This window comes from Amblyomma americanum, chromosome 1 (genome assembly GCF_052857255.1).
Source record: "Amblyomma americanum isolate KBUSLIRL-KWMA chromosome 1, ASM5285725v1, whole genome shotgun sequence".
Lineage (NCBI taxonomy): Eukaryota > Metazoa > Arthropoda > Arachnida > Ixodida > Ixodidae > Amblyomma > Amblyomma americanum.
In genome coordinates, this window is record NC_135497.1 from 139,478,939 (window position 1) to 139,505,987 (window position 27,049).

General features: G+C 45.1%; 2 protein-coding genes across 4 annotated transcripts in view; one reads left to right on the plus strand and one right to left on the minus strand.

The window, feature by feature from the left end:
• Sac1 (phosphatidylinositol-3-phosphatase SAC1) overlaps positions 1 to 2,145 on the plus strand; it is a 35,960-nt gene extending 33,815 nt beyond the window's left edge. For both annotated transcript variants that reach the window (XM_077647023.1, XM_077647022.1), the window contains exon 19: positions 1,737 to 2,145. In XM_077647023.1, the coding sequence (XP_077503149.1) occupies positions 1,737 to 1,879 (143 nt within the window). In that variant the 3' untranslated portion in view covers positions 1,880 to 2,145. The remainder of the gene's footprint in view (positions 1 to 1,736) is intronic.
• A 9,088-nt stretch (positions 2,146 to 11,233) lies between these two features.
• On the minus strand, positions 11,234 to 26,773 carry LOC144113736 (uncharacterized). Of its 2 annotated transcripts, none has more exons than XM_077647024.1 (3): positions 26,563 to 26,773; positions 21,608 to 21,743; positions 11,234 to 12,343 (listed from the first exon to the last, which is right to left on the minus strand). In XM_077647024.1, exons 1-3 carry the CDS (start codon positions 26,597 to 26,599, stop codon positions 12,115 to 12,117), a joined length of 402 nt encoding a protein of 133 aa, XP_077503150.1. In that variant the 5' UTR covers positions 26,600 to 26,773; the 3' UTR covers positions 11,234 to 12,114. The 2 variants fall into 2 exon arrangements, with proteins under 2 accessions (XP_077503150.1, XP_077503151.1); XM_077647025.1 differs by having other exon boundaries at positions 11,665 to 12,340; positions 26,563 to 26,743.
• Positions 26,774 to 27,049: the final 276 nt, after the last annotated feature.

Sequence of the window (27,049 nt, forward strand, 5' to 3'; positions counted from 1 at the left end):
ATTATGCGTGGTGCAAATTATGCAGGTAAACACAGTACTAACTTCCTGGTCACTGGGGCCAAAAAGGGGCCTGACTCCCTCTTTAAAGCTCCCCCATGACCTTTAAGCCTTGATCCAGTGTGAAAAAGTGTCAAATAGAAAGCACTTAGCTGACATGGTCATTCCCAGACGACTTGTTGCAATAATGCCACCAGAATATACAAACTATGGGAAGTGGAGGAGCAAGCACATTAAGTTGCAAATATGCACCTCATTTTCAGTACATCGTCAAACGAATAAGAAGCCAGTGCAAGAAAGCGAAGCAGAACTCTAAAATATGTTACTTCCCAAACAGGTGCTAAGAAATTCTAACAAAGTACTGTGCTGAAAACTTGTATGCCCTTATACAACCTGATATTTTGCACACTTCTGGTGAGCTGAATTTTTTTTATTAAATTAAACAGATTTAGCAGGTCCTGCCAAGTTTCCTTAAAGGAGTCTTCCACATAGGTCACAGTAGCTGGTGGGGACGTGGGAATCAGATTGTGAAAATCGCGAATATTTTTGAAAACAATATTTTTTGGCACCTACAACACTCTTTCTGTGTTGTACTGAAATATTTCACCCTAAAACAGTCTTAAGTGCTCCAAAGAAATATATTTGTCAGCATTTACATGCAGAGTTTAGAACTTTCAGGCTTGTTTTCTCGAAAGTTTGTTTTCAGCTTATCACCGTGTTCGTGAAAAGCATAGCATGGATTTTTATCCCGTTTGTTTTGTTGTGATTGCTGTAATGTGGTTTGTATCGAGAGTGTCTCAGATTTACCGTTTTGGCTTCCATGTTTTTATTACACGTTAATTAGAACATGATACGTTCTAAACATAGAGAGAAGGTGCATAATGTTTCCTTTAAAAAAAAGAGCAGAGAAATTTAAAAAAACAAACTGAGAGTCTTGTGTTACACCGAACTTCTTAGCACACATTAAAAGCACTTACAAACACATAGGTCGTTTTGTTGTCATGCTTGGCTTTCCACGAGCAAGCAACATGTGAACAGCATATAAACAATGATAAAACCAAACCTACTTAAGATACCATTGTGAAACTTTATATCTGACTGTTTGATGCTATTTCAAGCCGAACTTCATTGCTCCAAGTAAAAAAATAGTAAATTTTACCTTCGATCCCTTCTTCCCCCCTTATCACCATGACCTTCAGTTAAGTTTTGCTTATCCAAATGATAAGAAGCAAAGAAAGGATTACCATATGTGCTCCTCCACATTAGGCCCCTATGTTCTGGCTGTTTGCTCTTTCTTTTAAGCAGAATTCACTGCTGCACTTTGAATAATGCAGTCTAAGATATATGCTCATAGACCAGGGCCACAATCAATTTCAGATATAGCAATAACTGGAATAAAGTAAATTTGCTATTATGAAGGTTTACTGTACTAAACTGTTAAAAATGCATGGATGTGTGAATGATATGTTGACGTTCTCTGCAATTCACTTGGCAATGCTACATAAAATATGCAGAAAAACATTTATCTGTTACTCTAGGCCAGTGCACTTTTTCTGCATTCTAGTAGTATTGTGTGTTGCCAGATTTCGTTCCTTGCACCTTCAAAACGAAAAGCTTAGTTGTGCTTTTCTTGGCAACCTACACACTGTTATTGAAGGCATTGCTAGGCCAATGTATTTTTAACACTGTACTGAATGTGCTTGTAAATCTGTGTCAACCTGCCTTCTTCTGTTTTGCAGTGTACTCTATGGAGACCTTCATGTACTTTTTGTTTTGGGTGACAATGACTGTCCTGACTCTCATGGCCATAGTATATTATGGAACTGAATTTGTGGACTTTCCAAAGCTGCGTGACCTTGCGCCTAACAGAAGGTCAGATTAGCTTGCTTGCATGCACCTGTCAGATTGTTCTTTCCTTCCTGAACCTCTTACTTTCTGGTAGGAGATTTGTTGCTTACTATTCTGCATTAAAAGGCTGACAGGGCTGCAATGTACTGAGAGATGAGAAGTGCACCTTCATGTCAAGAATAGGCAATATGCAAATCCTTCCAGGCTGTTATTTTTTTATTTGACTTGTTATCCATTCAGGACTCTTCTCAAAGACTTCCTAGCATGTATGGAACTAAATAAAAGATATAACTAACAGTACTCACCTGAAGTATGCGTTTTGCCTGGGTCAGAATGAAACACACCCCTCACATGGGTCTTTTACTTTCTTAATCCGTCATCATACATTGGTGTTTACAATGCGTCTTTGAAGAGCTTGCAGAATATATATGTTGGCTCTGCACTTTCCGGCTGCCTTGCATTTGGATTTTGTCCGACCCCTTCCTTGCTGTAACAGCACTCATTCTTTGGCCTGCTTGCTTCAGCAGCTTGATGATGGCACTTCTTTGTGGTATTGAAAGCTAGCCAATAAGCCTTAAAAGAAGTCATACCTGTTGTTTTGTATAATTCTGTCTTGTTATGGAATTGCTGTTATTTTACATTTGTTGCACTTTGATTATTTTGCTGCACCCATATTGCAATCTGACCTTAACAAACAGCAGGCAGTTTTAGTATAGCATATGCAGACATACGCAAAAGGATAGCGTACGCTGAAAATAGTGTGCTTTGTAGTGCACTTGCGCCAAACACTATTTCAAATCCAGCCTTAACGTATGCTTGCATTACGTACACTATTTACTGAATTCATCACGTGTCGCTTGTGTACGCTAAAATATTGTTTCCAACATGACAGCGCGCTTCGAAACAGGACCCCTCGCTTCGGTGTGAATTCGTCATTGGTATGGCATTTTTCAGTACATTCATGGGCTGTAAATGGAACATTGGCCTTCCACTTCGCCTTATCTCGCCCATAACAATACGTATGAGCAGTAAATATGCTTTATTTTTATTTTCAGTGGCGATTCTGCAGCTACCAGGCTTAACAGGAGCATCAGTTTGACTACGGAGCGGAGCGCGCTCTCTTCCGTACGGCCTCCGCACTGGGCGCGTGGACAATGGGGGCTCGTCTATGCGAGTCGCGCTCTCCGCTGCCGCTAGGGGCGTGGTGACCCTACCGTTCGCGGGCCGCTCGCGTCTTTGGCGGCTGGTGGCGCGCACCCGGTTTCGCACTTCCGAACGCTGATTAACAACAATCAGCACCTCGGGGAAAAAAAAATCACAAGCAGAGGAACAACACGGGCATGTACGTTATGGAGATAGAACTATCAGAGGATAATTGTTCAAATAGCGCAGGCTGTTAAAAAATACCAATAAGTCACCCTCTCATTTCAGGAATCAAAACGACTATAGGGTAGGTATTGCGGAGATCAATGCACGATTTATACTGTGATCAATTTTGTGCCCGTGGCAATCACTTGTCGCGCATGCTCAGTAGTGGCTAACCACAGGTGATGGTTTCAGCCAAAGTAAACAGGCTCTGGAAGTACGCACGCAAGAATATAGGTGGTTGTTCACTCAAATCAGTAGAAATCTTGGGCTCATATATTGAATCATATACGTATATCACCTTTCCAAAACAGTATGTAGCGTCGATACCTTCAGATATTACCGACGGATGCCGAAGCAAAACACTAATTTCGCTACATACCGTATATGGTGCAGCAGACCGGCCCGTAAATAATTTCTTAAAGCGGGTGATTTCCATAGGCTGATGATGTCAGGTCAGTGATGTCACATTCAATCACATTCAAGTTTCAGAAAAGAAAACGGGTACAGTGTAGATATTGCAGGGATAAATTGGTTAAACCCACGATTTGCACTCTCGTAGATTTATTTCGCACTGTTATCACTTGATGCACATTCTCAATGAAAGGTTACTGCAGATGGTGGTTCATGGTGGATCAAGTGGATGTAAGCACGCGATAATTGGTGGATGGGCACTCATCATGGCGAAATTCTACGTTCCTCTCCAGCTGTATCACATGTACGACTTTTCTCAAAATTTATGCGGCGTCAGAAGCTGTTAACAATGAAGGCGGTAGGAAGCAATCAATTCAAGTTTCATATGCTGCGTAGGTGAGACCGGCACGTGAAATGTACGTAGGTGTATGCTATAAACCACCAAGGATTTAACAGAACTTGAATTTTCTTTCTCCTCCTCGTATATTCAGTTTGCAGTCCGTTTTAAGCCTATTCGGTTAAATCGGCGATTACCTAAACGCGATACCAATTGTTAACATTTTTTTTTTCTAAATTATGATGAAACTATGCAACAGTCTATACAACAACTTGAATTTTCTTTCTCCTCCTCGTATATTCAGTTTGCAGTCCATCTTAAGCCTATTCGGTTAAATCGGCGATTACCTAAATGCGATACCGATTGTTAACATTTTCTTTCTAAATGCTGATGACACTATACAACAACAGTCTTTATTTCCGTACTTTCTCGAAATGTGTTAAACAGTGCCTCCAATATTTCCTTACCTTCAATATTTCCATAAATTAGTACCTTACCATTTTCTAATATTCAGAATTTTTGTTTGAGAATGTTGGACATGGATATTCGTGCACAGTGTTAAATAACATAATTTTATGTTCAAGAAAGAAAGGACGGGTGTGGGCTGTGAAACTGATTCCAGCTACGTGCGTTATTGTCTTTTTCTGTAATGCAAATAGTTTATTGAGGTTTTTTTGATGCTGTTCCCAAAACCAGATGGAAGTAGATTAAATAGTAATATAAGTTGGAATTAAGTAGGAGTGCATTCCTAGGAGTTAAGTTTAAGTACAGTGAAATAAATGGTTAGTTTTAAACTAAGGCTGCTCAAATGCAGGCGAAGTTATAACACTTGGGAAGGCGTATTTGTTTCATCTCAAAGTCTCTAAGCCAATATAACTATGGTAACAGAGCTAATTCTCTTGTTTGAGTCCTGTTCATGGTTGCATCTCTGCCAGCTAGCTTCAATTACTAGTTGAGCGGGCAGTGTACACCCTTTGTGAATAGTGATCATGATCTGTTGCGACCATAAAATGGGGTATAGTTGAGACATGCGGCAGAATATTACGATACGGTACAAATTCACATCACCTTTGCTCATAAACAAACAATATGCAACTCGAATACATCAATACGCAAGGCATGTGCAGGCCTGCGGATTGAGTATATACTAGCCTAAATAGATTGAAAATAGTTTGCAGTGCTTCAGAAGCGCGGTCAGCGAGCGAAAGCACCCACGCGCCGCAGCATTTCACATGCAAGCGTCCAGTCCGCCGGCTGAGGAGCGGTAGGGTCGCAGTGCCACGATCATGCTGCGGAGGCAGACAGGAAACACCCCCAGCGCGCAGGCCATACAAAGCACGTGCCGCCGCTGCTACTCGAGCCTGATCGTGGTTTGACAAAAATGGTTTCTGTTCTGAACACCAGATGGTGCCACTAGGTTGGAGTTATTTGGCCATGAAATACCCAGAGTGGCCGAATACAAATATCTTGGAGTATGGGTAGACGAAGGGCAGGTACGCACAGAAAAGTGCAAGCAGTCTATAATGGCAAAAGGGCAGAACGATGCTGGTATAGTGAAACATAGAGCATTATGGGGATACAACAAATATGAAGTACTGAGAGATATTTGGAAAGGAATAATGGTGCCGAGGCTTACTTTCAGAAATGTGGTTCTGTGCTTAAGGGCAGAAGTTCAGACGAGATTAGATGTAAATCAGAGACCTGTTGGAGGATTAGCACTAGGTGCTTGCGGCAAAACCACAAATGAGGCAGTGCAGGGGGATATGGGCGGGGCATCTTTCGAAGCACGGGAAGCTCGGAGTAAAATACTATATGAAGAACGCTTGAGGAAATTGGACGATAACAGGTGGGAAGCTAAGGTATTTGAATACTTGTACACAAAGAGCGTTGACTCACAGGGGCGGAAGAGAACTAGGAAGCTAACCAGTAAGTATGCGAGACTTGAAAATGGAGAAGGAAAGAGCATTAAACGACAGGCTAAAAATGCGGAGCATAAAAATTTGATTAATTCAATGGAAAAGAAACATAGTGTAGAACTATATCGATACCGGAAAAGGCAGATCAGGAAGGAAGCATTCTATGATAACTCAATAGGCTGTGCCGTACTCTTTGAAGTTAGGTCAGGGTGTCTTAGGACGCGTAGCTACCAAAAGAAATTTAACGAAGAAGATGAACATTTGCTATGTGTGGTAAATATGTAGAAACGATTGAACACCTCATACTCAAATGTGATGGTATCCATCTGGATGTTGATGCAGGCATAGTCACTCTTCCTGAGGCCCTAGGGTTTAGGGATAACAATGGTCATGTAAATAAATCTGCGGTGGACGTTAGCGGTTAGAAGATTGGTGGCTCAAAAGCAGAGGTGATATAAGGCTAGAGGAGTAGGAAAACGCATTTAATGAAAATGGCGAATCTATTTTACAGCATAGCTAAACAAAGATAAAGAAAATAAAAGCCGAGCATGGTGGAAACTACCACCACCCCGTTTCAAAGGAGATGCTCCTACCTTCCATCCATCCATCCATCTATCATTGTGTCCTCATTTGCATGTGCAGAGCTAAAAGAGCAGATGTGACAAACAACGAAACATTCTGCAAACTGCATGCATTTAGTGTACGTAAGCGTGCATACACTATACTAAAACTGCCTCACATCCTAACAGAGATAGCTCCTTCCCACAACTGCCATCTGTGTGGTAATTGCCCATGGTCCTGTGGATGCTTAGAAGCATCACTCTGTTACCAATTCAGGTAACTAACATTGTTCCAGGCTTTGCTACAACCAGTTTTTCTCAAGTATGATGAATAGGATTCAAATGGCTTCAATGAAGCTTCTTCAAACTATAAAATTTTGTACTAACATGCCATTTGCCAGCCTTTTGATTTAAGAGGCTTGGAAACGGTGCAGTTACTTATTTTGTATTTTATATCCATGCTTTGTGAAATAGTTTCTTGCCAAACTTTTTTCCAGATTGTATTTGTGTATTTGGATGATTATAACATGAAACTCTGAGCGATTTCATTCCTGAAATAGGAGAAATGTTTGCATGTATATAATGTAAAATTTTGTAAATTTGCTAAGCTTTTGAAATGAGGTTTTCTTTTTTTTTTTCACTGAAGTGGGTTGAGTGCCAGTTTTCCACATTGTAGTAGAAATAACGTAACTATAGACCTCATCAGATATGTCATGATTAAAAATGGTTTCCCGGAAGCATTGACTTCTTTTGTGAAATAATCAAAACTAGTACTCTGTTCATAAACAAACATACAATGCACACATATATGCCACTCCCATGCCATGGTTGTGAGTTTCTGCTTGTACCCCACCGCAAATGCCTGCTGAACAGCTGGGTCATAGCATTCTCAGCATGTGGGCAATACTGCTTATAAACCACATCTCCAGGCCTGCTTCATTGTAAAATGAGTTTGTAAATAAGGCGCAGAGTCATTTGTGCTGCAGCAAAGATACTGAAGGTTCTGCATGGCAACATAAAAGAGAAACAACACGACTGTACACAGTGAAGCCATGGTGGCAATGCAAAAAGTGTGTCGAGGGCCCTACATATTTTTATGACAGGGTGTTTGTGTGCACAGTAGATTGATTTTGCAGGAACATCATGGGCTGTGTTTGTCAAGTGATCTTATTAGTCTAGTTACTACTTTTTTTGGCTTCCTGCTATGTTGTAACGCTAACGATTTTTATCACTTTTATTTAGACTTTGTCGTCACTATACCTTAGATTATTCCTGATTAGGATGTTCCTTAGGTTAGTTATTCCTGATGGCAAAGTCCCGAGAGGAAAATTTGGCAAAATGTAATAACCTGAATCATGCAGCACAACGTCTAGCATGCATTCACACTGCCAATGAAGTGGCATGACTATGTGCTTGACCCATTTCAACAATCAACTTGACTACAAAGACTCAATAGATAATGCAAGGTTATGTGGTTTTAGTTGCAATAGCAATGCTTCACCACATCAGCTGGTAAGCTCAGCATAGATATAATTTATTTGATTTAGCATGAGGGCTTGACTATTGTAAGAAGGTGTGTTACCAAAAGCAGAAATGAACTCTGATTTGCCCAGAATTCTGCAGTCATTGGAATGGTTCCCGATTCTCTAGAGCTTCTTAGATCAAGGGCTGAGAAACTTTTGTTCCTTTTTTCTTGTAACTCCATTGCTGCCAAGAATGGTATAGCTGTTTGTTGTTCAGGTTTCACATCAAAATCATGCTTGTACTGATGACAGCTTGAAATATGTTGCCAGGCTTTATCAAGCCAGCTGTCCAGGCAAGGTTCTTAGGTCAGGAGTGGACGCAGTATTTCATATTAGTGAACGAAAATGGAGAGGCATAAGAAATCTGCTTTATTGGCGCTACTCCTTACAAGAACTTAGAAACCTGACTGAGCAAAACCTCGTTAATTCGAAAATCCTGATAATTCAGACTGCCAACACAGTCCCGCCCAAACACCCATGTAATAACTCTGTCACGCTAGCAAATTTAATGTCATACAAATTAAATGTTATTAGCATGTAATGTCATTAATTGGCTGCTGCACAGGAACGTGTAATGTCATTAGTTTCGAACTTCATTCGCCATTCAATGAGTTTGGAGAACTAATTCATAATAGATCTCAAACCAAATGTATATTCTGAACACCATATATGCAGCGTACACAAACAGTGCAAAAATGAATGTGCACTCTGTCAAAGTCAGAAGTTTTATTTTTTTGAGTTCTGCTTATTATTATTATTTATTAGCAATAGGGTTTAGGGAAGGGGAATGGGTGGTCGGTGTGAAATTATTTGCACTGAAGGCTGTCGTGGATAGCCATTACTCTCGGTCTCAGCAGCGGCAAACGGCAGCTGCCAAGCATGAAGCACGGCCTTACCCATGACCTTCGATCATTTTTAGCTCTGTGTTTCTTGAAACCTATAATACTGCACGCAAATGTTTTCGCCCACTTTAAAAATACTAACAGCAATTTCAAATGCCTTTTACGCATACTGATATTCCTTAATGATACAAATTTTTCACAGTGATAGTCATTGCTATCATCTGCGAATTTATTTTTTACTGTATGGCACCGAAAGAGATGGAATGATGTTCAGTGCATCGATTGCCATTCAATTCGAAAGACATTGAATCTTGCAGTGTGGCAGGGGTTTAAATCTGGCATCGGGCACCTCTTAATGCGGACACTGCTGGGTTTGTACGGGTTTATTTGGACGGGCTCCCGAGACGTGGGCATCTTTAGGTATAGCTGGTGGCGGAAAGTGATTGTACTTATGCCATTCCTCAAACCTGACTTGTATGTTGCCTGTGCAACTCCCGAGTGCACGCAACGGCAGGCATGACGGGGCCCTTCCGTTTGTCGTCACTAGTCCGAAAAAATAGTCCAGTCGCATAGATTCATTTGTCGTCACTAGTCCGAAAAAATAGTCCAGTCGCATAGATTCATTTTCTGAGCTACGCGCCTTTTCGAGGCTTGATTGGCATGTCGCTCTGAATTTCATTGAAGCATGAAATATTTTAGCTTCTGTTGGCGGAAAACTCGGGACAAACATATGGCCCGGGAACCATAGCGAACCTCAGGGAGAATGTGAAGCAAACTTTCAACGACATTCGTCTGAGTGGTTTTCATCTTGGTGCACGCTAAAGTAACTGGCGCGCCGCAAGTGGAAGGGCCCCATGCGGGCCTTTGAAGCCTCTGTTATCGCGGCAAAGGTCAAGCTGTCAGCAGCAGCGTGCACAGTAGTGTTTCCATCTCATCGCTCACAAGCCGTGACGCGCGCCGGTGTGGAAGTGATTCGAATGAAAGGTTGCGCTTGTGGGCACCTCAAATTGTGGCTTAACCATGAACAGATGCATGGTGTCCATAAAAGAGCGAGGTTGCTCAAGCGTGAGTGGCTCCGCAGATATCGTTGTGTTTGGCAGCTTTGAGACCCTGAAACGAGGTTCATTTTAAGTTGAGGCACTGTAAGTTTACATGCTTGTGTAGTTGGCTTGTGAGCACGTATCTCTCTGGCTTGTTCTGTGCTTCAACAAGACAGACGGCAGAACTACTTTGTGATGTGGTGTGCTGTGGTGTGGTGTGGTGTGGTGTGGCATGACCTGGACAAGACCCATTTCAGGAATGTGGCTAGCACTATAAGCACTTCTTGGACCGTGCTATGACAGTACCGCAAAGCATTTCATGCTTACATCTACTCTCGATGGCAACAGAGGCTACAATTTTTTACCTGTCGTGGTGGGTTCAGTGGCTTTGGCGTTCGGCTGCTGATCCCAAGGTTGTGAAATCGAACCTGGCTGCAGCGGCCACATTTCAATGGAGAGAACTGCAAAATGCCCACGTGCTGTGAGATGCCAGTGCATTTTAAAGAACTTGAGGTGGTTGTAAAAGTAATCTGGAGCCCGCCACTACGGCTCCCCTTTTAGCCCCTATGTCACTTCAGGACGTTAAACCCCATATACTTATCTTCGTTTCTTTTTCTTTTTTCAAAAGAGTTTTCACCGTTACTGCGCCAGTGCATATTTCCGTCGCTTCCGTTCACGCGGTTTTCTGTTCATCCACTGCACTGAAACTGCAGCCTCTTCATGTGCCTTTTACTGTGCACGGAAGTTTCCGCACATACAGCACTGTGGAGGAGGCCACTAAGGCCCTACCATATTGGAGTAGTTTGCATTGACGCTTTGGACAGTGCACGCAGTAAATCATTTAACAGAACTTTGAAAAATTGTAGTTGCTGCTAGTTTTTTCCCGAATAAATTCTGCTGCAGATGGGATTTGGCAGTTTTTGTGCGGGCTATTCGATAATTCGACCTTCGGGTAATTTTGAAATTTTGCAGCCCCTTGAAATCTGAAATAACGAGGTTTTACTGTATTAACATGTGCTGAAAGCAAACAAAGGAGTATGGTAGAATACAGCAAAAAGTCTGTGTGACATATGGGAGGGAGATCAAAAGCGATTTCAGAGAGCGAGGGAGGGAAGCAATAGAGTGCGACTATTTGCCTCTGAATGCTGACACCATGCATGTGACTGCAGAATTCTTTGTATCCTGCAACAAAGTGTTCAGGCTGATGAAAACGAAAATTGGTCATGGTACAACAAAGTATGATAAGATTTGCGTCAATTAGCCAAGAGAAAACTGCAGATGAACTGTACCTAAGCTCATTCCTTACCTCTGTGTCACAGTTCCCAGAAGACAGGATAGTGGTACAATGTGCTTAAAAACCCTGGCATGGTGGATGTCATTTTGTGCTTGGCTGGTGGTTTGGCAATATTTTATTTACCATACATGTGACATCAGTAAGATAGTTATTCAGCAGAGAAAATACTATTAGAATGCATTAAGTAGCTTGGTTGCTTTCGGCTTCAAGGACAGAGATGTAGCAATCTGTGGTTTTATTACAGGTGGAGCTTCCTACATGTCCTGACACCGAAAGAAGATGTAGCATGCTATATAATATGAGCAACATATTGAGATTTGTTTTTCTACTGGGAATTGCTGTAATCATTTAAGTTTTATAGACATCACAATCACAGAACACACATTAATGCACTTAATAACATTGAACATGGGAAAGGAACATGTACGATGTTTTGCCCAGAGCCTTGTGCTTTATAGGGGCTGAAATATCATACATGAATAAGCATATCTCTGTTGAAGACCTTTCATTATGAAGTACAGACGAGTACATTTATATATGCTGACTTTGACCAGTGAAGCAAAGGCCATGAAGGTTTTGTGTTCTGACTGCAAAACAACAGTCGTGCTGCGCAGCTGACTAATATTCTGCGTTTTCGAATGCAAAAGCAGATGTAGTAGGGGGGTAAAGCAATGTCTAAGTTGGGCATTTTAGTTTGCGAGCTAAATGGATGCCATAGAATGACATTTTTAATGTGTTCGCGCTGGGCATTTGTATAGGTTTTCAGCTATGCATCTGCCAAGCCTTTGGGGAATGCTCTCAAAACATTCATGTGGATGGCTGGCTGCTTTGATGAAGCGTTTGCTACGATCACTAAAAGAACGTAGGAGAGATGAGCGTCCTTGCGAGCACACTTCAGAAGTCCTGCAGGCACTCTGCGATCCGATCGTGGGGCCATGTTAAAGTCTCGCCACGGTAACTGCTGCCATCAAGGTTGCTTCATGTCCCCAAAAGTGCCACCAATGCCAGCGCTACAAGCCCGGCAGAAGCGCTGAGCATACTGGCAACGGCTTTTTTGCAGTCGTACCAGCAGTTGGCATCGTAGATATGTCCCAGCATGTCTCGTGCCTTAGACATCAGCAGGGTTACCAAGAAATCCACCTCGTGATGGCAGCCAGCGTGACGTATCGCTGTGCGGATGCAGTCTTCGAACTGGGCCACGGCGCTGCTGGGAAGATAAGATGCGTTGCTTTTAACCTGGAGGTGCAGCGACTGCGGGCTGGGCAGTTGTGTATGACAAAATTATTAATACGTGAGCATTAAAAGGGTCTGTGAAAGCCGAAATGGCGACCTCCATCACTTGTGACGTCTGTGTACCTTGTAATGTCATCACAATCTGCCTATTGTTGCAGTATGGTGGTTACAGTTAATGGCTGGTCACGAGATGTTGCTCCGGGAGAGCTACCTGGGTCTGGCAAGCCCCACCGGTGGCTGTTTGGCACATCGCTTAAAAGACTATGGGCTCCAAAAATTCTGTTTGTGTGTTTTCCTTCATATGATGCGTTGGACATCAGTTTGCCTTTGACCATTAAATAATATAATTTCTTTTTGACACTGTTTCTGTTTCATGAACCGAAGACGGCTGTGATGTGTAGTTGGTCTTTGTCGTTGGGTCACGTGAGGCCTGAAAAAAAATTGCACTATAACTGCTAATATGTCGTCTGTTGTCATTCCAGCTCGTGAAGCAAGCTGGCCAAAGTGTTGCGAATTAAACCTACGTGTCAGCGTTTATATTGCAGTTTTTTCATGCCTCATGTGACCGAAGGGCCAACTACACATTGCAGCCATCGTTCGGTTGACGAAACCGAAACAGCATGAAAGAAGATATTAAGTTACAAACTGTTTTGGCGGTCGTAGGCGAATACCATGCAGTGATCCATGTATTCTAATTCGAAACTCATCATTTGAAAGAAGAAAATACGCTATTAAAATTAGCCGCTGTGGTGGCTGAGTGGTTATGGTGCTCGCGTGCTGACTCGAAAGATGCGGGTTCAATCCCAGCTGTAGCGGTCGCACTTCGATGGTGGCGAAATGCTAGAGGCCCGTGCAATGTCAATACGTTGAAATCTAGAAGGTCGAAATTTTCTGGAGCCCTCCACCACAGCGTCCCCATACATAGCCTGAGTGATTTGGGGCATTAAAGCGTCCCTGGAAAGGGTGTTTGAGGTTGGTTATAATACGCTTGCATTATATAGAGTACAGACCACCGAGTGTTCGTGCTGTGTATAGCACCCAAATTTTCTGGTGCCCTCCACCACAGCGTCCCCATACATAGCCTGAGTGATTTGGGGCATTAAAGCATTCCTGAAAAGGGTGTTTGAGGTTGGTTATAATACGCTTGCATTATATAGAGTACAGACCACCGAGTGTTCATGCTGTGTATAGCGCATGCCACGTATAGCACCTAAAAAGCGAACCGATAGTTTAGAATATAATTTTTTAATTCGCGCTTCCACGCCTCGCGGCGACCTGCGGTGCCGAGCTTTCGCCCGAATCCGCGCGCAACGCGTCATGCAGCGCTCGTTACGTCAGCAGCGGAGGGCTGTCATTGGCTCGGCGTGAGGTCTCTTCCTGACGTCACGTAGGTACCATAGCCAATAAGGAAAGGAGGGAAAAAAGAGCTGAAGCACTAGTCAAACGCTTCAGCGAAGTAAACAGCGAGACAGTGGCATACACAGATGCGACGAGCGGCAAACTGGGAGCAGCAGTAGCCTCGGTAGTAGTTGGCCAAGTTAAAGCAATCTCGGCAGCAACAATACGCAGCCGCAATCCAGAGGTAGCGGAAGAAGTAGCAATAGCGCTTGCTTGCGTAGGCACCAAGGCAAGTTACATAATAAGCGACAGCAAAACAGCCATCCACAATTACGGAAGGGGCAGAGTAGCACCAGAAGCGGTGCGAATACTAGTTGGAAGGAAAATTGATAGAAAACTTAGCCTCATATGGGCACCAGCTCACGCGTCAGTTCCAGGCAACGAGGCGGCGCACCTCTTAGCCCGAGATCTCTACCTCCGGGCAAGAGCAGAGCCGCCCGATTGCAAGGAGCTTGACGAGAGACTACAGACATACACGGAGATAATAGAAAAGATTACAGCGAAGAACTGTCCCTCCACCGGACAAAGAGCTCGGAAACAGAGAGGCAACAACTTGGCGCAGATTACAAGCAGGAAACTACATAAATCCGGTATGGGCATCACACGTCCTGAAAGACGAAGGCATAGACGATAAATGTAAGGAATGCGGGGAGAGGGGGACCCTCGACCACATAATCTGGCAATGCACACACTCCCCAGGGGTCAATGAAGGAATAAATAGTAGAGAAGCCTGGGAGACCCTTTTGCAAAGCGCGGACCCCGCCATGCAGAGGAAAGCCATCCATCTGGCGGTAGAGGCCGCGAAGAGACAGCAACTCTTTGCCTGCATCTAGTCGCGGAGGCCCCGGCCCCTGCCCCTAGGCCTGCGCGCCAGGGGTAGGGAGTAGGGGGTCTCCATTTCTGATGGAAATAAAAGTTTTTTGGAATGGAATGGAATAGCCACGGCCGGAAGCTCCGCCCCCTCCTCCCGCGCGCATCGGCAGCCGGCGAAGGGACCGAGTGGATGAGGCCGGCCGAGAAGCATCGACATTTCATGTTGCAAAAAGTGTCGAGAGAGAGGCGCAAAGACGCGTAAATTCAAATTTTGACTACAGATAACAGTTTCTAAAAAACGCAATAAAAAAACATTCTTGCTGGAGGATATTTGTGAAGCGTCGTCCTTAACATCCTAAGCATACCGCAACTTTATTCAGAGCCGCCTTTAAGCCCCATAAATCCAAGCTACTAAAATTAGCGATCTCTAGTCCTTTAACCGCTGTACCACTGTGCCAGGAGTGGTATGAGGACTCCCAACGACATATGAGTGTAGAGAATTACCACCGCATATATGCGCATTAGCTACATCAGTATCAGCAGCAACCGAAAGGGCGAACGCATTCAAGCTATCCACTGAAGATCGACTAACAGTTTTTTTTTGTATATATGACTTATTATGTTTGTTGTACTCAGCTCTACAAGCTGGTGCAAGCTTCTGTTGAAAATTGTTTTCATGATGGCAACACTATTCCAATTGTGTCTTCATAGAAAATACTTTTGCTTTCGTAAAGGTGACCTAGCTAACGTGAGCCAGGGGTTCAAGGAAGTTAGAGCTTTGTTGGTTGTCGCTAAGCGGAGAGCGTGCAGGATATTTAATGCCGATTTAAACCGTTCGAACTTCCAAACTGTCGAAAAGGAACAGTGAAAAGATTGCAGAGCCTCAGTATAAATCAGAAAATGCGCGATTTTCACTCCGCGTTGTAAAGTAAAAAAAATGCACGAAGTTTATATGCTTGTGGAAAGGGCGCGCATTTGGAGGAGGAGGAAAAACTTTATATTTGATATTAAAATGTGTTATTAGCGGTCGCGGGCTGTCTTCTTCATCTTCCGATGAGTTATTGCAGCCCGTCTTAACAGGGTTGGGGCCCCTGGTCCAGGGCTCCACTGAGGTATGCCGCCAGGTAGGCTCTCCGCACCAATCCGCGTATTTGGAACATCCCACGCGTGACAGCGCTCCCGTACTGGTCGTACCTCGCGCAGCCGCTGCCTGCGCGCACGAGAGGCCGGATTCTTTTGACGTCCGGATTTTCGCGAGGAAAAAAGATAAAGCTGTAGTTCCATAAATTGAGCCAGTTATGGTGTCGGCGTTCTGCTAGTTTCTTTTGGAAACTTTTCCGGGTATCCAGCGGTTTCCGCCAACTACGCTCTTCTAGTTTGTGTCTCAGCTGCAGTGTACTCGATCGGTGCAGTTTGCTTCTTTTGCAACCCTTTGCCCACGTTAGCTGGGGCACCCTGGACGTGGAGTATCTAGGAACACCCTGTGGACATTTTGAAAAGGCGACTCGGGCCGTAGCTGCTATTTTTCCTGAAGATAATTTCTGAACAGTAGAGGGAAGGTGGGATTCTTGACAACACAAAGCCAAATGAACAAGAGCCAGGGGGAGCTAACCAACCTTTGGACAAGAGGGCTTGTCTGTCTGGTTTTGTTTTTGTTGTCGAATTTCTTAATGCCATTCGAAACCGAGCGTTCCGAGTGCGTCTTGACCAGCATGTCTAATAACACGGTTTTGAGGAAAGGATAGAGGAGGGAGTGAGAGAATTAAAGGGAAGATGCAATGGTTTTTGAGAATTCGAGGTTATTCAAGACTTCGAATCTATGAAGCTTCTAGGCGAAGCATGCAAAGTAGTTTTGCGCTAGCGTTTAAAATAGTGACGTAATCACAGATTAAAACCGCGACGATAGTCAGACTTCTCACACTGCTTTGGAGGAGTGCGGGGAAACTTGTCGTGACATCATTGTTGCCGAAACTTTAGATGTCCGCTACATGCCGCTGTGTGCATTCCGACGTCGCCAAGCAATGCTTCGTGAGCTTCACCTTCGACCCTGGAGTAGCATGCCAGGCCGACAACCAGGCAGAGCTCTCCTGTTCCATTACAGTCCCTCCTCCTCCTTCACCTTCGACAGCATTCGTTTTGTTTATTGAAACAGCCGCCTCATCGCTGGAAACTTAGCGCCGCCGTACGTGACGTCATTTTTGCGCCCTCTGCCTGTCGCTGTACACTGCAGAGGAGCCTGAACGTCGACGCCGCTTTTGTCGGCGATTAGGTCACCATTTCAAATGCTAGCGCAAAAAGGTTTCGCTTGCTTTACGTGCGAGTTTCACACATTTTGCTCGTTGAAACTAATCGAATTCTAAAACCTCTTCAGTTGCGCTGTAAGAACAGGTGTCGTAGTTGAGGGCTGCGGAGTAATTTCGACCACCTGAGAATCTTTAAACGTCCAGTGATATCGCACAGCACTCCGGCGCCTTTTGCGTTTCGCCTGCATCGAGCATCTGAGAAACACCCTCGGATGGGTATCTCTTACGAGAAGACAGCAAACAACGTCCACGGTAGGCGTTCCGCACTGCTTTATAGTCTGATACAACTCAAGAACGCAGCGGCAAATGCTCCCTCCAACCAATGTCGTCAGCCTATTGTCATGACGTCAGTCCTAGCAGGTGCAAGGCCGCCGACCGCTATGTCATGGCAACAGGCCGGCGCCATTTGTTGGGGGGAGCTCCTTCAAGGGCTTTTTCCGCTGCGTTCCCAGTTGTATCCGGCTGAAATAACATTGGGCAAGTTTTGCATTTGCTACGAACGGAACGAGAGAGAAAAGCGGCAGCGGTCAGTTGCCAAGCATTGCGCCTGTTTTTTTTTTTTTTTGCACTAGTTCTGTGATGAAAACCTCGCTTCTGTCAGCGCAGAACGTCGGTATTCTGCAGTGCGGAAGTTTGTTTTAAATCTGCTGCACTGCTATTTACAGGCATGGGGACGATGGCAATTCAAGTAAGGAAGATGTAAGAGTTCTTACAGCGTTATACCTATAGTCGCAGAGAGACATTCTGTGCACGTTCAGTGCGCTTGGTAAAATCCTTGACCTGTGGCAGCACTTGCTGGCGTGTGTCCGCAGAATTTGCAGAAAGCGCGCTGGAAACTATCACTAACAGCATTGTGGCTGCTTTTTGAGTGTGTGCTTTGGACGACGTAACAATATTCGAGCGGAATCGGTTCGCGAAGCGTCTACGTTGGTTTCACAAAAATATGACAAAAAGCGGCAGTATCCATATATCAGTGAGTATGTCAGCATACGTTGTTCATGGCGTATTGAAAGAAATGGCGTTGGAAGCTCGATCTAACGGGACCATCAGTTCGGAACTCGCTGCACTGTCGGTATAATGGAGGACCACTTTACTACGAGTGTCGCTCAGCCGCTGTGCGTCGGGTGATGGTAGCAGTGGTTTGAGTAGCAAGGTTAGCTCGCCGAGGTGATTAAGTTGTGTGATAATAGAAACAGCTCGAAGAAGCCAGGCAAAGGAATAAAGGTGCTGCAGGACAGCGCTGAATTGGATGTGTCCTGTTTGGCTCGTTCTTCGTCGGGTTCCTTCGCGCTGTTTATAGAATCGTGCTAGCGGCTGAGCACGCATCCGCGCGCTTCTGCAAATTTTGGTGCTGTGCAGCTTGCTACTAAAGTTGCATATCGCATATTTCTCAAAGCTTCCTCTCTTCGTTGCACTGAGCACCAGAAAGGGGGACCGAAACATATTGGAGTGAGTGGCAACATTTTTGTCAGAGATGTTAGTGGAAAAAACTTGTACGCTGTCTGCAGGGCTATATTGTTGAACTACGGACTGCAAACAGTGAGGCGCTGAGCACAAAATGTCTGGAAGTGGTCGGAAACAACCTTGACATTTTTTTTTTGTTCAGCCGACCTGGAGCATGTACCGGGTGGCGAGTGTTGTTTTTGACATAGCAAACGTGGCTTGGCAGTAGAAATTTACAGCTGCAGATGCGGTAAAAAAATGGAAAGCTTTAAAATCGACTTTCTCAGAAACAAAGCTCTGATCAGAATAAACAGAAGAATGTACAGAAAAAAATTCGCCTCGCAATGAGCTTGAAAAGAAAATAAAGCGAGTTTCTCTTTGAATATTCTGCAGACAAGAATTTGTTTTTCTAAGACTGCTTTTCCTCAGCCTTGCTGACCTGCTAGTGAGCGCGTCTTAGCGGTATTCTGATGTGCTACACCACTGACAATGCTATGCCGAAAAAAACGCTCTGCTAACTCTAAACGCCCATTTTTTAAAATTGTGGAAAGCCTTAGCTGAAACACACTGTATATTGAACTAAAAAGAGGCTAACTGTAAGAGTTTTATAGTCGTCAGCTTTACCGGTAACAAAAAATGGTGAGCCTGGGTCAGAACGACTGTTCGTACATGCGCGACATCTGAACTATCTATAGACATCGCAAAGGAGTTCCAAGATGCAGCCCTGAAACGGGAACGCTGATGTGTGTTGTCATTTGGGTCACCAAAGGGGTGATCCTTTGTATTAATTCTGACCCGGGGAGACTGTCAACAGACTTAACAATTGCAACCTCTACGGAGCTAAAGGCCCGAATTCCGACAGTCAGGCCTTAAAAAATGGAAAGTCTTCTCTCGCCACTCATTTGGCGCCGTAATAGTTGGAAGATCTTGTAGCTCATTGGAAATCTAGGATTGACTGCCTTGACGACGTTACAAATCGAATTCGGCACTCGTGGCTACCGTCCCTTTGGTGTAATAACGGAAGGACTACGTGGAGAACATTTTATTTTGGCAGCAGTGCCGTCATGCGTGTTGTGAACCAGTGGATCACCCTCGTTGGTGCATCCTTTTTCCAGCGCGGCAAGGCTCTTGTTCCTCGCTGGCAAATGTGCTATCTGCTATGGTATGGTATGGTATGGTATGGTATGGTATGGTATGGTATGGTATGGTATGGTTTGGTTTTATGGGGGTTTAACGTCCCAAAGCGACTCAGGCTATGGGAGACACCGTAGTGAAGGGCTGCGGAAATTTCGACCACCTGGGGTTCTTTAACGTGCACTGACATCGCACAGTACACGGGCCTCTAGAATTTCGCCTCCATCGAAATTCGACCGCCGCGGCCGGGATCGAACCCGCGTTTTATGGGCTAGCAGCCGAGCGCCGTAACCACTCTGCCACCGGTATGGTATGGTATGGTGGCCTTAAACGGTCACTGAAGACAACTCCACCCAATTTTGTTCTCAGTAAAAATGACTCTGTTGGTGTTTGTCTGTCCGGCAGCAATATTTGCCTTTTTTGCTGATGAGATTACATTTAATTTTCCCGCCACTCGATTCAAACTAGTGACGTCTACTACCCCGTGATCACGTTTTTAAAGTGAATGACGGCAGTCATTTTACTACACGCACCCCCGGGGAACGGAAATGGGGGTATACACACCCCTTTGTTTTTCTGAAGACACCCCCTTAATTCGTAACGATGTAACTGCTCGGAATGTAGTTGAGAATGCGCCATGTAATTGTGGCAGTTTATTTATTTTATTAGTAGGAAATATATAAATCCTCATGTCTTTGTTTATGTTTCTTTTACTAGTTTGTAGTTATTGAGTGAATGGTCGGGATGTGTCAAGTGCCCGTGCTTGTACATATTTAACCAACTGCGTGTGGCAGCCGTAAATTGATACCTAGATGTGTCAGTGTCATTAAAATCGTGTGGCTGATATCAAAGCTCCGGTATACGAGTACCTGCAAAGTGTATGCACAGTGTTGAGCATGAATTCCACTTCTTGGTGTGTTGATCTGTTATCTTTAGTGCACAGGTGCGCGTGTTTTTTGCGGCGTTTTCCGCATCTGCGTTTCGCGAGCAGTGTGGAACAGCCTTGATTTCTTTTTCTTCCCTTTCTGTACATATAATGCCAGTAATCGTGCTGCCACGTAGTTTATCGGCTCATTTTATGTAGTCCTTTTTCTTTATATAGTTTTGTCTGCTCATAAATATGACATTAGCTACTCTGTAAAGTGAAGTAATTGTTTGCAGTCTTTGTCTTGTGTGATGAAGTCATAAGCGTTGCTAGTCCGCGACACATCAAGACACAAAAAAAAAAAATGAAAGAGACTTCGGCTACTCCCCTATCCTCACCCCACCCCCCGCCCCCCCCAAATTTCAAATCCTGGCGAAACCCCTGGATAACGATGCAGCCTACCTCTGGGATCCGCGCAGAGAAAAACTGACTCTATGCACCGCACTATGCTTTCGATATCGGCCCGGTGATGGCGAAACCTGTATTTTATCTGTGGGCCCTTTTCTAGCTTGTAAAAGCTCCGTTTTCAATTATAGTAGCGACTTTGTCGCTAGAGTCAGGAAATTTATCGATACAGGCCAACTTCAGTTTTTAACCAGTGTGGACGAGGACTACGGAGGGCCGTAGTGGAGGGCTCTGAGTGAATTTAGACCACGTTGTGTCTTTAGCGTGCACTAACGTCGCACAGCGCACAGGGCGTTTTTTGCATCACGGCGGGGTTCGATCCCGCGACCTTGGGCTCAAGGGCCACGGTGCAGACTCTGCCGAAAAATGTGGTGCTGCAGCTTTTAACATGCACCGCGAAGAAGTGTCGTTTAGCTGACTATCATTTGGGTTTTCCCAAAAAATTAATAGGCACTACTTTCGGTTTTGACTCTTTGTGTAAATAATGTATATAGTATATTTATTTTGCATTTATAGTGTTCACTTTTAATGTTTTTATGCAGTGTATATTTATTTTACGTAGTGTACTATTTACCTCCCCCCATGTCTTTCTTCTGTCCCCTCACCTCTTTTATTTCATTTCTCCCACCTGTCTGCTATCCTTTCTTTCCGCTGCCCCAGCTCAGGTGCCGCCGCACGTGATGGCAGATGCCGGGGCTAGCAAAAAATCTTTTACCTTCCTTTTATGTTATTTTAAATAAACCACTACTACTACTACTACTACTTTCGGGGCGACCGTCGTACAAGACTCGTTTGGATAAAAGCAACATGCGCTTACCAACAGAGTTGCTCTTTGTGGTCGGCGTTGGAAGCGTTAAATGTGTTTTTGTCTATCTGGTGGATCTGGTCCTTGCATTGCTGGAGTCCGCTGACAGCCTCCGCCTCATCACAGGTTGCTAACGCTGGCGACGCTGCTGCAAGTAGTACTGTGTAAATCGTTGCCTTTAGTAAACGCAAAGTGCAACACTGAACGCGAACAACAGTCCTTTTGTATAGGTGCGAACGCTAAAAGGATTATCCGTTGCATGTACAAAAGTGGCACCAACGCCGCTACCGCCGGGAAGTGGCGCTGTCTGCCTTTCCGTCGAATTGACTGCCTAGACCCGCTGCGTTGCTGCACCTTTTCCCAGCGAATGTCTACCGGTGTCAAGTGAGCAAAAATATGTCTCGTTAGATCGTAACGCTTCAGATTTCACATACTACGACCTGGTGACAAATATGAGTCAGTAAATTGAGAGGTGTCGGCTCAGATTGTGCCGCGGCTGCCGAGCATCAGAGAACACCTGATGCTTTTAGGTGCACTACGTTCGCTGCGCCCTGCCAACCGCAGTACGACTGTAGCCACTTTATTAAACTTGCTACCCGGTTGCTCTTGTCTAGGGTGAATGATCTGCTTCAGGTGGCGTTGTGTCCCACCCGTCTATAGATGGGCGCTTCTTCGCCTTTTGATGGCAGTTGGCGCGTTTCCGGAGCTGTAGCGTTTTCTTTTCTCTCTGTCCCTTTCTGTTTTCATCTCTCCTCCTTCCACAACTGCTGACCATTATTAAGGTGGCAGCCACCGGCGTACAGTTTTTCTTTTCTTGCTCATTAATAAGTAATCAATAATGTATAAGTTTTTCTCTCTCGTTTTATTTTATTCAAATCTGAAACCGTATGTTAGGATTGCTTTTTGCACAAGCGAATGCTGTGTGCACTACTTGTTAAAATTGTTATTGTGTACGGAATAACCGGATAATCCCTTTAAGCTGCTAACGCTTGGACGCTTTTTAGCCGGAACATACTATATTTCATCACATCACAACGCAACAATTGCGCGCTTCTTGTGATCACCAAAAAAAAAAAGAAGCGCATGTAGGATTTTTTTTGTGCTCCTGAGTGGATGATTCCCATAATCATGTATTAACACATCGCCTGAACTCTTTTTTTTTTCTCTCTTTTTGCGGATGGCAGTTGTTTGGTTTCTATCAACATACCTGAACCCAAGGTACTGCAAATGTGGTGACTGTGGCATAGATCACCACTTTCTACATACCAGCCGATTTAAATGTTGAAGTAACGAAGCTAGATGTGGCGATTGGTTCCGATTTATTACGGTGCACACAGCGCATTGACGGCCCTAAGTGAAACCGCAGCGCTTCTCCTGTGGTGTTATGTAAATCCGTCTTCATTATTGCACTGTGTGTCGCATAACGATTTATCTCTCACTTAAGGTGCTCAGTACAAATAGCTGAAGAATGGAAGCTGTCGCTTGTTTCTCGCCACTTCATTTCACAGGTTCTGTGCTATCTTGCAAATGATGTTGTCCGATACGTACCGACGTGGAACCATTTTGCTGAAGGACAAATAAATCGAAATTTTAGCACACCTACTTTGTTAGGGGTCCAGTGCCTGCGTCTTTATTGCTTCTATGTTTATACGGCTGTACTCGAATGCAAAAATTGTCGTGAAAACTCAGCAGCTGCCATAAAACATCACTTCGTTTCCTCAGCAGAACGCCACTCGAGCGATCTGTACAGGGCTGTACGTCGATAAAGTCTACATAAATCCGAGTGTCTGTCACGGCAGCGTCTCGTCGGCTTTCGGCTTCCTTGCAATGCGAGGCTGTTGTTTCTGACGCAAGTTTCGTTTCTTTATTTCTGAGCTTTGCGTGCACCACTCTGAACACGCTGCTACTGCGGGAGGCGCCCTCCGACTCATCGGTGCCTTCCAGCATTGTGGCTGCTACGCGCAGTCCGGGCGCACGTATGGCCTTTACGCAGCCAACAACCGGCGCGATTCCGGGAGCACGGACACAATGGGTCCTTTGGCAGCTGCCGGCAGCGCCCCTGCGACAAGCAGCTGCGTCGGTAACGCTGCGGCTCTATCTTTCGCGCAGCATGCTGCGTAAGTTAGGAGCAACGGACGGCGATATATTCAGCGCATGCCACCATTCTTTCTTCTCCCCGGGCGGTAGCTTCTCCCACAACAGCATGACCGCGCCCAGTTTGTCGACGTGTTTTCTGGTTAGCGATAATGCGCGCGTGCGCGCAGGGGCACAGGGCCCGGGATGCAACGTAGTTTGTATGTAAGACGGGCAGCAAACCAACCACTGCAGTCCGTTGCACGTGCTCGGTATTTAATCGTCATTTCTTGACTGCACGAGAGGTTGAAGTGCTTGTGTCGTCTCGGCTGGCATCAGTGCTACTGGCGTCTCTGAATAGCGTATGCGCGTGACCAGGTGCTCCTCACGTTTCACCTTTCCCGTCAAACGAGTGCTTAGAGTGAACTAGAGCAGAAATCTGGTATAAGTGAGTGGCCCCCACTCGCTATGGGGCCGTTCGCGCCGTCAGAAGACTCCAGCCAGGTTGCGGCCTTGCGTGCGTCAATCGAGGTAAACAAGCTAAGTCTTTGCGTACGGACGCTGCGAATCTTGAAATGTATAGACCTGACCTTGCCGAAAACTAACGCATGTTGTGTCGGCGCTTCATTCTTTACAGGGGAATGTAAGATTTGATCGTCTTACGATATTTCAATGAAAGTTAGGAGGGAAAAAAAAAATCCGCTGCAACATTTGCGCCATTTCTCGTTTTCTTTGCTGTAATTCTGAGGTTATGGTAACTGGTTTAGGGACCACAACGAGTGGAAGTCGCGAGGATGTGCAAGGCACCTGTGCCTCCGCAGTTCGTGCTGTCCCATAATTCCAAAACGAATGACTGAGTGCGGGAGCGAACCATGTTCTCCATTTGGCGGGAAAAGGTCACATTCTTATCAATGCTGCATTATATCGCGTGACACGCGGTGAACGCCGAGCAGTCGCCTTTTTATCATCGTTGTTGTCCGTTCAGTGTTCATAGGAAGAAATGCCAGCGATTTAGTGGCGCAAGTATATCGTTGGATATCAAATGTGTGCAGCAGGAAAAATTCCTTCTGTTTTCCTGCTACAGCTCCCACAATAGTAGCTTGCGCGTTCCGCAAAATAAAGTGCAAGGGGCACAATTTCTTGTCCATAAAGGTTGTCGAGGAGCTGGCGCTGTTGTCTGAAATTAGTGACCATTAACTTCAGGTTATTGTAGAGCTTCCATGTACGCAATGCTACCACGTGTCCGATCCTGTTGCGTTGAGATTCAGCACTGCGGCGAACAGCATCCGACAAAGGAATTCGTTCGGATATTTGGTGCGTAATGCTTTCCCCAATTTCTTTTTTTCTGATAGCCTCGTGCATGCGTTTTGTTGTGTTAATTAAAGCCAAAAGAAATTACAAGTGTCCTTCGAAACCAGGATTCAGTTCCTGTGTCGCGAGCATCTTGCCACTGTTTCCGTGTCTTGTACTGCGTATACGTATAAAACGTTCCTAGTGAACTGCCGGTTAGTGTACTTGCGTAACATTTTTGCCTCAGACTCATCCCAAATATTGCTGACGTCATTCTATGCTTCTTAATGCTGGCATACGATAAAGTTGTTTCTGTGCTTCTCCTTCACGCCGTCACAGAAAGTGCTTGTATTTATCAGCATTTTTAGTCGCACTCATTTTGGCTCTTGTGATTCGTAAATGCAAGAGCCAAAATGGGCTCTGACATTTTTGAATTCCCCTATTCGGGGGAATGCACATCATTTCGGCGCCTAAACTACAAGGCTGTGCTAATCATTGATAGATTGACTGATTTCACTTCAGTAATCCAAGGTTACAAAGCCAGAGCAACCAGAGCGCTGGAATTCAGATTTTCGCATAGTGACGTTTACACTTGCGTTCAGTTTTCAAGCTCTATGATATCAGTTATCTGTAGTCCGCGTTTTTTTTTATCAGCTCATTATGGACGCCTTCCACGTCGAAATGAGAATGTGAAGCTTTTTTTTTTTGCACGGCCGTCCCGACGGCTATTGTTTGCAGCAACCTTGACTGAGCAGCCGAATGCAGCTTTCTGCCGCCTTTATTGACGTCTGCAGTGATTTGCGGTATACTTGTATGCACCATATAGCGGCACACACCGTGCTGTTCAGGGCAAAGCTCAGTGCATGCTTTGTAAGCTAGAACTGTGCCCTGTTTCGGTCGTCGCCCCCTGACTCCTCCATGACCAAAGTGCTGTGTACGCTCACCTTCGCGGCTGTGAGACGTAGAAGTCTGCGTCTAGCGGAGATCATTTCCTATGCTGTGATCTTGCTGTGAACACAGCACAAGTCATTTTACAGGTCGAATTGGGGCTAGCAAGATCACTGGACGGGCTTTCAGATCATGCGCACAAGTTTTGTACTGAATCAACTAAGCTTCTGAGTTTTCCGCGGAGCAAATACTCGCGTGTTCACCACTCTAGGGCTCTTGATGGAGCTGAAGCCGGGTTCACTGCAGTTCGCAGTGTAATCTTAGCTGATTCACCAGGTCGTGTCCATCTATTATGCAGCCACGTGTTAAATACCCATTGTCTTTCGAGGATGTATTTGCTAAACACCGTATTGGTAGACTTTGTGTTAAAAACAGAGTTCGGTATCTTATTACTGAAGCAAAGTCCGTGGCAAGTATTTCCTTTTAACCCTTTGCACTCGTGCAAGTATCACCGTAGCCTCTGCGTTCTCCGACAGAGAAGTTCTGTGATTACCATTTTCACTGGCTGTTGTTCATGTTAAAGGGCAGGGGTGCGCGACCTGCGGTGTGTTTGCTCCGTGCATGCAATCCGCTGAAAGTCCGCGCAAGCCACCCGGAACCTGTGCAACGCACTAGTTCGCAAGAATAACGCAAATAAAAGCCGTCCAAGGGCTTACCTGTGACGAAAGTGACGCGGCCAATTAGTCGGTCCATTCTATGTGCGAGGGACGCCCATTAAATTTCGCGAGTACCGTAAGCGTTAAGCCGGCGCCACCGGCTGTGCATGTCGGAGGTGCATGGCAGCAGAGCTCTGCCGTCGTCGCGGCCGAGAACGCCGAGCAGACGTCGCGCGGCCTGCTCGGCACTTGAGCGCTCCCTGCACAACGCGGCGGCGGACGTGACGCGCGGAGACAACTGCTTGCCTTCTGGCCATCACGTGTGGCTCGAAAGATGCCTCCTAAAACTTCCGCGGGTACGGCGGATGCAATCCGCCGAAGCGCGGTGTAATACTTTCTCTCCAGCGCACCACGCCGTCCATGGCAAAGAGGAAAGAAGAAAAGGGTGTGCCAGCTAAAGGGATTGAAATTAAAGCAGTATTAGTGGTTGCGTATGGAGCAAACTGAGATTGTTTAAGCTTTGCTGATTGAATTAATTAGTTCAGAT

Excerpts from the sequence above, each read along its gene's own strand:
- LOC144113736 (XM_077647024.1), bottom strand. The coding sequence starts at position 26,599 with ATGGACCGACTAATTGGCCGCGTCACTTTCGTCACAG. Across the intron at positions 21,744-26,562 it reads CCGCGTCACTTTCGTCACAG|CAGCGTCGCCAGCGTTAGCA; the intron begins GTAAGCCCTTGG and ends TACTACTTGCAG. Across the intron at positions 12,344-21,607 it reads CACAAAGAGCAACTCTGTTG|CAGCGCCGTGGCCCAGTTCG; the intron begins GTAAGCGCATGT and ends TTATCTTCCCAG.